This window comes from Sapajus apella, unplaced genomic scaffold, assembly GCF_009761245.1.
Source record: "Sapajus apella isolate SASKATOON/1434 unplaced genomic scaffold, GSC_monkey_1.0 scaffold9, whole genome shotgun sequence".
Taxonomy (NCBI): domain Eukaryota; kingdom Metazoa; phylum Chordata; class Mammalia; order Primates; family Cebidae; genus Sapajus; species Sapajus apella.
Genome location: NW_022436949.1, coordinates 16,648,969 through 16,662,842, shown reverse-complemented (window position 1 = coordinate 16,662,842; position 13,874 = coordinate 16,648,969). Strand labels below are relative to the sequence as shown.

Here is a 13,874-nt window from a genome sequence, read left to right as displayed (position 1 = left end):
CCAAGCCTCTGTAGGGGTTCCTTAGTTGCAAAAACGTTGTATAGTGGCTTTCTAAGATGTTGTTTGTTGTAGCAATGTAATTTTATCTGGTGGTATTATTCAGGCTGCAGTCTAGTAGATGGTCCTTAAGTGTAAGAGGCAATAGGTAGTGGTGGGAGCAGAACAGAGCAACAAGGAAGGGAGAAAGCACCCTCCCTCAGGACATGTTCGCCTTTAGTTGAGGCAGAGCTGCTGAAGAAGCCCAAGAAGCAGTCTCAGCCCACACTTCCTGGGCCCAATGGGAAGGGCCACTGCTGTGTCCACAGGATGGGGTGGGGGGGAAGAGGTGACCCTCTTTCCACATCTGTTCCTGGGCTTTGGTAGCGACTTCGAGTTGCTGCACTCCATCCTCCTTTAGGTGCAAACCACACAAAGGGTTAGGTCTCCAGGAGAGTGGCATCTGCCTCTCTCTTGTTCTTCAGAGCTGAGAAGCACTGTCCCCACGTGACCAAAGGAGTAGACTGGGGCACCCAGCAATGACCCACACAGACAGATTTCAGGTTGCAAAGCTGCCTTGGCTGCAGTCTTGCCATCTGCAAGAAACCTCAGCCTCAGCACCACTCCTCACACTCCAGTCCTGTGACGGGAATGAGCCTAATTCCAGTGCCAGCTGCTGGGGCACTCTCCACAGCCACCACTCACTGTGGCTCTGGAGGCCCTTCTCCCCATTCCCGAGCAAGCTCTCCAGTCTCTTTAGTCTTCAGAATAAAATTCCTGCCATTACCACCAGTCACCAAACAATATCTCTAAACACTCAGAATGGTGCCAGGTGTGGGCTTATAGTTGGAGAGAGTGGGGCCCCTCTCAGGTGACTTACATGGGAGTGTGGTTTGCTCATGTCTCAGTCTCACAACAGCCCACTTCAGAGCAGTGGCTATTGTCCTAGATATACCTAGGATGGCTCTGCTTCCCTATCCCTTCTTGGGTAGGCAGCAGCTGCCACCATCATCCCAAGTTCAGGCCAAGGGTGGGCTCAGTCCAACATGAAACTCTCAAAATGGTGCTTGTGCCTGGATAGGGTAGAGCATCATCCAGGCAAGCAGTGTGAACAAGAAGCTAATGGGGAGTGTGGGCCAATTACCTCTGGATCTCACATCAGCCCCCTGCAGAGCAGTGAGTATTTTCCTTGATATGCATGCAATGCCATGGTTTCTCTGTCAGTCCTTGGTCAGGTGACAGTTGCACCCATGGCAGCCTGAACTCAAACCAAAGGCAGGGCTCAGCCCAGTATTAAACTCTCAAGATGACATCTTCAGCCTAGAACTACAGAGGGTTAGCGGACCACCTAGGCATGTAGTGTAAACAAGAGGCTGTGGAGCGTATGGGCCACTTATGTCTTAATCTGATCAGCAACTTGTGGCAGAGTGGTAAGTACCCCACCAGGGATTGCATGGGCGTGCCTATTCTCCCCTGTTCCTCCTTGGATCATTGCAGTGGCTATAGCCATGTCTATAAGTCCCCAGTATCTGCACTCTCAAAATCACTTCCCACTGAGGTTGCTCCAGGCTCAAATGCCTCTGGGTTTCTGTGTGGGTTCCTTTTCTGGAGCAACATTTCTGGAAATCTTTAGGCAGCTCCATGTATCAGGCATGAGGCTCTAGTTGTTGGTCAGGGGTTTCTCCCTTGGCCCAGATTGTTAAACCCAATTTCAGAGCTCTGTGGGTTTCTGTCTTACTGTTTCCCCACATCCAGGATCTCAGTTGGTTTCCAGCTCTCAGTGTGTTCCCAGCTGGGTAAGCTGCCTGGAACATTAACTTTACTTACTTCTGGCACTTCCCATCTCTTCTCTGATGAATCCAAGTGTTCTCTCCTAGACGATCTGTACAGTGTGTATATGGACTTATTACTCTGACTCATCTCTGTAGAGGAGGTACATGCTACTTGGGTCTAGTCAGCCATCCTGATCTGTAGTTCTCTTAGGTTTTATTAGACTGTGACTGTTACGCTGGCAGGTTACTTAAACTCTTTGTTAATATATGTGGACCCAGAGAAGAGAAACAAACACTTCTCAAGTTCTGTGGCCATGTACGCTAGGCTTGAGTCATCAATTCATCTAAAATTCATTCAGGTATGAGGAGTAAGATGGGAATCAAGATTTATTTAATTTTCTCTAAAGAGTAGCAAATTATCTTAGTATTATTTTTGTATAATAAGATGCTTTCCATTTATTTGTATACCCACTTTTATTACATTAAAAATATTCATGTGTATTAGGGTTATTTCTGGATTTCTTTCATATTTATTAATGTAGCTATTTTTCATCATCAGTAATTTTGTTTAAGGAAACCTCTGTAGTTACATACTTTTTAATATCTGGTAGGGTTTTCTCCCCCTGAGCATCCTCTCTGTTAGAAATTGTTTGGTTTTAAAGGATTCACTTCCTAATATTATACAGTTGAATTTCCAAAGAAATGCCACTATAATTTTATGAATTTCTTGTACAAATATCATTATTAATATATTAATATATTAAATGTTATAAAAATGCTGTAATTTATATCATTAATAAATTAAATGTTATACAAATTCTGCAATTTGTATTATTATATAACATAAAATGTTAAATAATTCTGCAATTTATTATTATATAACAATTATATTTTTACAAGAAATTTATAAAATTATACTGGCATTTCTTTGTAAGTAATATCATTCAGAATCAGTGTAGTTTTGTGTTTTTTTCCATAAATTCAACAAACATCTCTCAACAGACTTTTAGTGTTTTTGTGGGTTTTTTTGGAGTTTTAGTGTTGTTTTTTGTTTTTGTTTTTCATCTAGAGCTGGCACTTAACTTGCTAACTTTATTTTTAGATGATTTGGTCTTAATGGTGATAACTTAAATAGGTTATTCTCTTCTTTCCAGTATCTAAATGATTTTAATTTTTATTTAAAAATTGTACTGACTTGTATTCTGCTTTTCTGATTTGCCTGCTTCTACAAGTGCTGTATTTTTTCTAATATTTTAAAAGTAATAATTTTTAGTTATTAAGGTGAACTATTACATGTAATACATACAATAGAAATGTGGCCTGTATTCTTTTCCTTAGTTATGAGCCAAGACATAGACTTCTTTTTGTATTTTCACATTTCAATGAGATTAGTTTAATAGCAAGCAAAATGCTGGGTTTTCAAAATTTATGTATCTACTTCAGCATCTAGCATTAAGTTTAATAAGTTTATATTGCTATACATAGCTACATATTACTCTATTAATATTTTATCAGGAACTGATATGGAATATTTTGGTTGCTTATTTGGCACATTTGGAATTACAATGATTTAGAAATGTTTGCAAGGCCACTGTTATATAACAAATTACTTAGAAAATAGAGACTATTATTTGTGCTGGAAAAATATTACCCCTGCAATGATACTTTTTATATAAGTATAAAAATGTTATACTAAAGCTTTATTTTTCATAGAAATATGAATACATGAAAGTCAATGAAATGTTTATACTATAAAACATTGAAAACATAAGTAATTCTTTATAATAATATTTTTTAAAGCTTAAAGTCTGCTTTATGGATCATAAAAAAAGTTTTTGATTTTAAAGTATCCCAAAATGCTTCTCACTATTTACTGCTTTTTAAAAGACAATATATAAACATAACTTTTTCCTAATGATTTGATGGCATCAAGGTCACCAAAGTGTTAGGTCGGGATGTTCTTTAGGTATTATATAATATGGGTTTTATGATTTGTTGTTGTTTAATAACCATAAGCGATTTTTCTATTTAAGTTGATGCACTTTTTTTCCTGGTTATTTTCTCACTGTCATCCATTGCTGCTTTAAATTGTCCTAAAGCATTCTACTTCATAGGGTTATAAAATAGCTTGGAAGTCTAGTTATTAATATTGCATTAAAATTGTACTAAAAAGTCATTGTGAGAACAGGTAAAGACCTCTCTGGTGAGATGAATAAGAGAACTTTATCTTCTTTTTAGGAGCTTTTTGTGACATCTCTTTTGTCATTTCAGAAAACTTTTTATCACTGAATTCTGTGCTGTATGCAAGATAAATGAGGTTGCCTTTTACTTGAATTATAAATACAGCAACAAATTGTGCTATCTGCATTGCTAAAATAGAGTGTACAAACATTAATTACTATTTTTCCTCCCTCCAAAATAATTATATTTGCCTATATAAGTAAACATCTCTAGTGAGACCGAGAACTGCATTTTGGATAACATCTTGACCACTTTTTCTCAGTTTTGTATTTTGAGAAAGGAGTCTACTGTTTGTTTTGCTGTGAGAAACGTACTTTTGTATTTGTATTATATCTAATGTCTTCTAATTAAATTATTGAACTTGAACACCAATGCATTATAGATTGTAAAAATCAAATTTGAAAGAATTATACTGTACTGCTGCTGTAACAAATTACCATAGACACAGTGGCTTAAAGCCACTGCCATCTAGGACCTCAGAGTTCTGTAGGTTAGAAGTCTGGGGTGGCATGTCTGAATTTTCTGCTCAAGATCTCAAAAGGCTGAAATCAAGGTGCTCACTAGGCTAAACTCTCATCTGGAGCTCTTCCAAACTTATTTTGATTGTTGACAAAATGAATTCCTTGTGGTTGTAGAACTGAGGTACTGTTTTCTTGCTGGCTGTCAGGTCAGGATTACTCTCAGCTTCTAGAGACTAGTTGTGTTCCTTCTCATATGGCCCTCTCCATCTTCAAGCCAGGAACAGTAAGTCAAGTCCTGTTCATGCTTCAAACTCTGATTTTCCCTTCTACCAGTAACTGGAGAAAGCTCTCCTTCCCCTTCTACCACTAGACAGAAAAATCTCTCACTTTCAGGGGACCACATCATCAGGATCAACAAGGTATTATTCCTATTATAAAGTCAACAATGCTACATAGCATAGCAGTTCGTGGACTGACATTTAACATATGCAGAGGTTCTATAAAATAGGTCATGCAATCTCAGGAAGGGGAATTTTTAAAATCCTGCCCACTGCATATATTAATTGCAATTAACTCTTTTTACATCTGGGATGATGTTGTAAAAAGAAGTGTTTCTCAGAGTTGGCTCTAGAGCCAGGTTAATACTGCGGATGTACCAGGTGTTATCTGAGAGATAGTGTGTAAGCAATTAAAGTTTTCTGTAATTTGTTTTTTATTATGTAAAATTGACACAATAATATGTATCTCATCAGGCTTTCATAAAATGAAATGTACTAATGTAGGTAAAGGTCTTAGAGCAAAGGAAATACTCACTAAACATTATTTATTAAGATCTTATTTATAAACTCTGCACAAAACACCTTTGTTCACTATTTAAGAATAATATTTCAATTAAAATATGCATAAAGTGTCAAGTAGCTCTTAATAATACATGTATCATGATTCTCTTGGTTTTATGAATACTTCTGTTTAAGGCTGGTTGAGTGAAGCAGTAGAAATGAAGAACAAACAAAGAAATCAGTAATTGATTATGATCTATTAGCTGTAAATGCACTCATACCAGCCTTGTGAATACTTCTTATTGAAAATGATCAATGGGCATTTCAGGAATTATTTCTAATAACTCAATATCAAAATTTAATATTACTATAAATGCTATATACCTAGCCCTTAACTGAATATAGTCTATAATGAATTATCAAGTTTATAACATTACACATAAATATATCATTACACGTTTATATTACATATAAACATTACACATAAATATATATATCATATAAATATATAAAATATATCATATGTTGTCTTGTATCAAATAGAAAAATTCCTAATATTATTTCACATTTTCTATATATGGTGAATGAATTTCACCTTTGAATTGTATAAGTACATTAGATTAAGATTCTTTGCACATTCTTTTAGATTCTTTTATAGTATACATTTTATAAAATAATATTACTGTACAAAATGATAGCTCATGGAATGATAACATAATTTCCTACTAAAGCTAATGCAACTTTGACATGTTTCTAATGGCAGTGGTCTTGAATTTAATACATTTACAACTAATGGATCATAATAAATTTAGAGGAAAAACAACATATGGATATAACCACTCCTAATAATAGTTTTCTGTGGCAGATGTGGCCATGTGCTGGTTTTAATGTACTTAAACATTATTTAAATTAGTTATATATGATTATTGTTTAGAGATTGAACGTTTTAAATATCTAGATTTCTGTATCCTTTTAATAAGTCAAAAACCCTGGCAATACTAAGCCAGAATTTCCAATGGCAATAACAAAGTAGCAATTGTTATTTTTAGGTAGAGTTGGCATTCTTCAGTTAGCAAAAGTGGTCAGCACTCTACCATGCCTGCAGTCCCACATTTTATTATATTTTGAATAAATGGATGGGGTATATGTGCAATTTTGTTACATGCATGGATTGCATAGTGGTCCACTCAGGGCTTTAGGGTAGTCATCACCTAAATGATGTATATTCTACCCACAAAGTAATTCGCCTTCATCTTACAGGTATTTGAGATACAACTGATGGTTTCATTAACAGAGTAACCCCAAAATAATCATGTCTTAAACTTTTCTTTTTAATCTCTTCCAAATTTATTACATACCACTGCAGTAGTCCACTCTAACTTGTACTCTGTTTGTAATCTTTATTATGAAACATATTGCTTTTGCTCTGAGGAACAACAAAGGCTAAAGTTACTCAGAAATGGTTTTGTCCTTTCCTTCTGACTCAGAAAATAGCCAGGGGAATACATACACTCATAAACAAAAGAAAACAACCAAACTCACAGATTGACAAACTAATAATAATAGAATTAGGAGGCTCAGACAGACAGCTGGTAAAGTACATTGGTGAGGAAATTCCATAAAGAATATTATCATTAATAACTTTCATTAGAAAAAGAGAAAGCATATCTTAATTTTATTCTTCTTAAAAAGAGGATAAAACATTTATAATACCTGCTGACATTTGAATATCAATTACATTGGCTAGAATTAGTAAGCTCTACAAATATAAAAGATCCTTTTTCATTTTGTGTTGCTAAACTTTATATAACTAAGAAAGATTTAAGACTGGAGTATAAATAGGCCTTGGTTTCTGAGGTAGGCTGAATAATGCACTTCCCCCCCACCACACACACACAAAAATGTCTATATCCGAAACCCTGGAACCTGTGAATATGTTATGTTACCCAGCAAGAGAGGGATAAAATTCATGAAATAATTAAGGTTGTTAACCAGCTGAATGTAACATAGACAGATTATTTATTCTACATTATGACAGATTAAATTGGGATAAGCCCAATATAATCACAAGGGTCAATGTTAGAGAAATGCAATGTTGCTGGCTTTGGGGATAGAAGAGGGGACAACAAGGAATGTTGTGGCCTCTAGAACAGCGGTCCCCAACCGTTTTGGCACCAGAGACTGGTTTGGTGGGAGAACATTTTTCCACGGACAGGGGTGGGGGAGTGGGGGTTGGTTTCAGGATGAAACTGTTCCACCTCAGCTCATCAGGCATTAGATTCTCATAAGGAATGAGCAACCTAGATCCCTTCCATGTACAGTTCACAATAGGGTTTGCACTTGTATGAGAATCTAATGCCACGGCTGGTCTGACAGCAGGTGGAGCTCAGGGTGCTGCTCACCTCCTGCTGTGCGTCCTGGTTCCTAACAGACCACAGACAATGACCGATCCGTGGCCTGGAAGTTGGGAACCCCTGTTCTAGAAGATGGAAAAGGCAAGAGAACTGATTTTCACCTACAGCCTCCTGAAAGAAATTAGCCCTGGCAACATTTTGATTTTAGTGCATCAGAACCATTTCAGACTCCTGACCTCCTGAACTGTAAGATAACACATCTGTGTTATTTTTCACTAAATTTGAAATATTTTTAACAGTAGCCATAGTAAATTAATATAAATTCTCGTTTCAAAAGCAAAGATGGGAATGAGCTCCTATTTCTGCTATAGCTATTTATTAGGATAAGTGAGTAGGTCACTTTTGAAGACTGAAGTTACAGGAAAAACTGTAAAAGTTAAAAATCCTGTATGTGTTGAGATTTAAGACATAGCTGCCTTATTTGGATGAGGCTTTGAAATCTAAATCAATTCCTGACTTTTCCTTTTTGAATTGCAACTCCTTTGGTTCCTCAGAAGTCTTAATTTCACTCATTCCTAACTATTTCTTCTGAGGAGGGTAACTGGACCTCATATTCCCTGCAAAGATTTTGAGCAAGGCTTTGGAGGCTGTAGGAATTACAGTTGTCCAAATACTTTCTTTCTTGTCCACCCATACCAGAAAAGATGAGGAGTCTAATGGGATTGTGTTAACTAGGATTAGGTAACACTCTTCTGCCATCATCAGTCAAAAGTTAGTTACAAGACACAGATATCTGTGTATAAATTTTTTTTATTTTTTTGAGACTGAGGAGCCTCACTCTTTTGCCCAGGTTGGAGTGCAGTGGTGCGATCTCAGCTCACTGCAATCTCCACCTCCCGGGTTCAAATGATTCTCTTCCCTCAGCCTCTCCAGGTAGCTGTGACTACAGGTGTGAGCCACCATGCCCAGCTAATTGTGTGTGTGTGTGTGTGTGTGTGTGTGTGTGTGTGTGTGTGTTTAGTAGAGACAGGGTTTCACCAGAGTTTGAGGCCAGCTGCTCTCAACCTCCTGACCTCAGGTAATCCACCTGCCTCAGCCTCCCAGAGTGCTGGGATTACAAGTGTGAGCCATGCGCCAGGCCATCTTTGTATAACACTTCTTTTTTAGTTATATATTCATATAATACAAAAGTTATCAAGCTTTGAGAATACAGACTACTTTAAACTTATTCAACTATGTAGTTTGCTTTAGAATTTTGATTGGAAGACAAATGAATAAAACATTCAATATCCAATATATTAAAATATAAAATAAATATATTTGTTAAAAATATTATACATGTTAATTAACAGTATTGAATAACTTTTGTGAACATTGCAGTTTATTTTTATTCTAACAATAATTTCCTAATACTTCAAAATTGGTTATATATTGTAATGAACCTATATTTTTAGAAATATGAGAAAGCAGGTTTAATATATCTAATTTAATTTAGTATCTAAATCATTATTGCTATTACCTTTAAGTAAAAATTGAGCATAAATTATATCTTTTTTTACTTTAATTAGCAAAACTTCTGATACCAAGTCTTTATATTCATTTAGTTTATTACTGGTTGGGTTCTAAAGAGCAAATGAGTCCCCAGAGGAATGTATTCCCTAGATTTGCAAACTTTTACTACAAGTAAAATAGATAATTAGTGCTTAAGCAAAGGTACACAAGAATGTTAATTTCCTTTGTAGAAATGTTTCATTATTGAAGATGAAACATTGGTTAAGGTGAGTCTGAACAGTAAGTCAAGCACTGCACCAAGATCAGTGTTTGTTAGCTTATATCATATAAACATCGGGGAGTTTGTTCTCGGCAGGTATTTTTAATGAGAATTGGGTAATTAAACCCATTAAAACAGATCTCACCAGCGATTTAGCTTCTTTCAATTTCTATTTTATTTTGCATTTCATAAACTTCTATGTTAAAAGCTTTTAGGAAATAGAAGCTATATTGTTTAGAGATTCTAACATGAATGTTCAGGATAGAAGATCATTTTATAAAATTCTATTAAGCTATTCTCCAGATCATTTTCTAAAAGCTGGTTTAAAAAGCATAGCAAATATTTGCCTATGTATCTTACAATTGACTTTTAAAACCTTCAGTTATTTAAGGCATATGACAAATTGAAAGAAAAATATGGTAATATTTTATGAACTTCACTTTCAGAAATTATACAAATAACATGCATAGCTTATTTATGTAAAAGGGCTTTCATAACTATTTTTCAAGCTGGAATTTGCTACATTTTTTAATGAAAAAGGTGATAGAGGGAAGCTGTAAAATCCACTGACAGAACTGAGTCAAGCTCAACAATGTTCCTGTTGAATCAATAGTTTAGCCTGAGACCATTTGTAATTCAAAGAAAATGAACATTTGTGTCTGTTTTGATCATCACTTGTGTCTGCCAAGAAGAGAAAATAAAGTAGTTGAATTACTACTCCTTTTGTTTTTCTGCCACTTGTTCTTTTTTTAAAAAAAAATGAATATGACAAGAGTATTTTCACATCCTAATTTGTACTGTGCTTTGGCAGGTTGTTTATTGGATTTATAGCAATTGGTGACTTTTTGATTTTATGTTTTACCAGGAGCTACAACTATAGAGAAATATGATCTGAGAACAAATTTGTGGATCCAGGCAGGGATGATGAATGGCAGGAGGTTGCAGTTTGGTGTGGCTGTTATTGATGACAAACTCTTTGTAATTGGAGGTCGAGATGGCTTAAAGACATTGAACACTGTTGAATGTTACAATCCCAAAACCAAGACATGGACTGTCTTACCACCAATGGCAACACATAGACATGGTCTAGGTAAGATCTCTTACTTTATTTATATTAATTTTAGAAGTATGTTATTGATAATGTAAATATACATTTACAATATTACTGATGCCTTTCTTAGTAAATTTCTGTTGCTATAAGGGAATACCTGAGACTGGGTGATTTACATAGAAAAATTTTTTGGCTTATGATTCTTCTAGCTGTAATATTGGGCCTTTTAGTGAAAGTTTCAAATTGCTTCCACTTATGACAGAATGCAAGGGAGGCAATGTATTAAGAGATCACAGGTTAGAGAGGAAGCAAGAGAGACAGAAGCATGTTTCAGGCTCTTTTTAACAACCAGCTCTTGAGGGAAGTAAGAGAACAAGCCCTTATTACCGCGAGGACAGCACCAAACCATTCATGAGGGGTCTGCTCCCATGATCCAAACATCTCCCAGTACTCCCCACCTCTGACACTGGAGATCGAATTTCAACATGAGTGTTGAGGGGACAAAATCCAAACTATGACATGCCATCAGTTATCATTACCTTTAGGTAAATTACGGGTTTATTTGATGCATATTTTTTATTTAAATGTCTTGACTTCTTCCTGTGTTTACTAATGTTAAACTCTTGAGATAGATGTTAAAGTTTTCAAAAAGAGTAGATCCCAAGCCATCCCCAAAGTAGACCTCAAGCTTTCCTCAAAGATCATACAATATGTAAAGATGAATATGGAACAATGAAGTGACATGGAGAGGCTAAAGTAGTGCAACCCAGAGGGAAAAATCCTTAATGTGGATTGAGTAAAACTTAAAGTGGCTTTCTCTCACATTACTGAATAAGCAATTCTGTGTCTTTGCACCTAATTGATTCCACCTTGAAAAATCTGTGGGAAAGAGAGTAATACAGGTTTAGAGAAAGAACAACACATTCTCAGGCACCATAGGTCATTTTGATAGGATTTATCTATTCCCTACCATAGGGTAACCTGAAACTAGGGAGAACTGTATCTAGATTCAGAAGATCTCGATGTATATCTTGAATTTATCACTTTCTATTTGAATGATGTGGGGCCAGCATTTAAACTCAGCCTCGGTTTTCGGATTTGCCACCAATTCAACATTACTAGATAAAAATACAATAATTAAAATGATTATGGAATCATTCTGTAAATGGTGAAGTCCTCTATAAATATTTTAGAGAGCAATTTAATAAAAACTAACACTTCGTGAATTTACAGTTTGTCTTGTAAGCATTGTAAGAAGTACAAATTTGAAAATCTAAACTTAGCCAGCAAATTGGCTAAGTTCTTCTTTTCCTATATTTAGAATATACATATAGACAGATAAGAGTTTAATTGCAAATCCATAGATTTAGACATTCATAGGTAAGCAAAATTAATAGTTGTTCAATGTCCATGTTTCCGGCACTGTATTTTGCATTGATGTCTACTCTACCATCAATCCAAAGTAAAATTTAAAGAAATTAAATATACACAGATTGATGCAGGGAGAGAGAGAAAGACATAAGAAAAGATGGCTGACAATGCTTTTGTGGAAAACTGCCTTTGATTTACACATCAATAACAGGTTCAGTCAATTGAAGCCAGATTGATGGGGGCACAAGATACCTCTGTTCTCCCATGAGACAGAATGCTTCCTTTAGAATCAGTCATATTCCTCATGTCCGTTTAAGGCACATGGATGAATCTGGAAACCATCATTCTCAGCAAACTGACAAAAGAACAGAAAATCAAACGCCACATATTCTCACTCATAGGTTGGTGTTGAACAATGAGAACACAAAGACACAGGAAGGGAAGCATCACACACTGGGGTCTGTTGGTGGGGACTAGGGGAGGGACAGCAGTGGGTAGGAAGGTTGGGGAGGGATAACATGGGGAGAAATGCCAGATGTAGGTAACGGGGGGATGGAGGCAGCAAACCACATTGCCATGTGTGTACCTATGCAACAATCCTGCATGATCTGCACATGTACCCCAGAACCTAAAGTGCAATAAAAAATATACGTTAAAAATATCAGTCAAAGTCCTTTATGATCAGATAATCATAGGGAGTTCAGCATTATGTATCCTACTCAAATGCAATAAACACCCTTGGCCTAAGATTGCTGATCTTCCAATGTACTGTTACAGTCTTTGCCTTCTTCCATCTTCCAGGGACTTCTATTGGATAGACAGTGATATTTCTTGTTTAATCTTTCATGTTATTAAGTTTTATTTTATATTTTTGTCTTTATCCCTTCCTGATAACTTTATTAGCCTTCCAAATTGTTCTTAATCTGTGTGCATCATGGTATATATTTCATGTATTGATATCTTAATGTGAATTGTTTGTTTTTTATGTTCTTACTACCCCTTAATTTATTGTAATTGCTTTCTTCTTTTTAGAGGTTTTCATATCCTCCCTTATCTCTGTTAGGCTGTGCACTGTTCCCATTCAAATTCCTATCTGCTTCTTTAATTCTTTTTGTTGTGGATTTAGCTTCCTCTTCCCTCCTTCTCCAATTCTTTCCTTTTTCCTTTTTTTTTTTTTTTTTTTTTTGGTCTCTCTCTCCTCTTTCTCTATAGTTCATCCTTTTTCTCCTTTTTTTTCTACTGTTTCTTTCCTGCTCTTATTCCTGTTCCTCATCTCCCACCATTTCTTAACCCTCTTTTTGTTTCTCTTCTAATTCTGATTAGTTGTAGTTGTGTCCTCTGTAATAAGTAATCCTTTTATCTTGAGTACTCATGTGGCCAGTGTCAGATACTGTGGGTAACTGTATGAAGGGCTAAGGCATATGTTATTTTTTGTATCTTACTAAAACATCAGGAGTAGCTGGGGGAATTACAGCTGGGCATGAATCCCTAACCCTATAAGCTGACTTTGCTCAACCTATTTGCTGCTATCCCCAGTATGTAGGCCTCAGGAATTGCATCTATTTACTTCCTTTTGCCCTCACGAGATTTTCCTCCTTATCTGTGGATGCCTTAACCTTAGAGCTGGTAGCTTAAATAAGAAGGTAGTATTCATGACCAGCAAGTCTGTTTGCTTCTGCTGTTCAAAAGTCCTCGTTCAAGCTGGGCTCTGATGGCATTCTGATGTTAACATTCCAATTCTGACAAGTTCTGCGCTGATGCTTATGCTTCATCACTTAGCAGTATGGAACATGCAGCAACTCTTCCTAAGGGAACAATGTGGGGTAGTATAAAAAGAACATATCAAGTTTTCCTCCCAGATAGTCTCTCAAGGCAGTGCTCTCAATTTTTGTCTCACTCAGAATGTCACAACTGATGTTAGGTTCTCAAATATGTACGATTACTCTCTATTCAGTATAATTGGTAGGATTGGGTGTGAGTGTTAAACCAACAGCTTGTGCTAGTTTTTTACTTGTTCAGAAACTAAAGTATGTCATGTTCTTAGCCACACCATTAATTTGTATCTATGTGTGGCATGCAGTGTTATTACAAAATTGAA

At 36.0% G+C, this 13,874-nt stretch overlaps 1 protein-coding gene across 1 annotated transcript in view; it reads left to right on the top strand.

Annotated features, from left to right (window-relative positions):
- KLHL1 (kelch like family member 1) overlaps positions 1 to 13,874 on the top strand; it is a 428,234-nt gene that overhangs the window by 306,707 nt on the left and 107,653 nt on the right. The window contains exon 7 of the mRNA XM_032277337.1: positions 10,220 to 10,444. Coding sequence (XP_032133228.1) covers positions 10,220 to 10,444 — 225 coding nt within the window. The remainder of the gene's footprint in view (positions 1 to 10,219; positions 10,445 to 13,874) is intronic.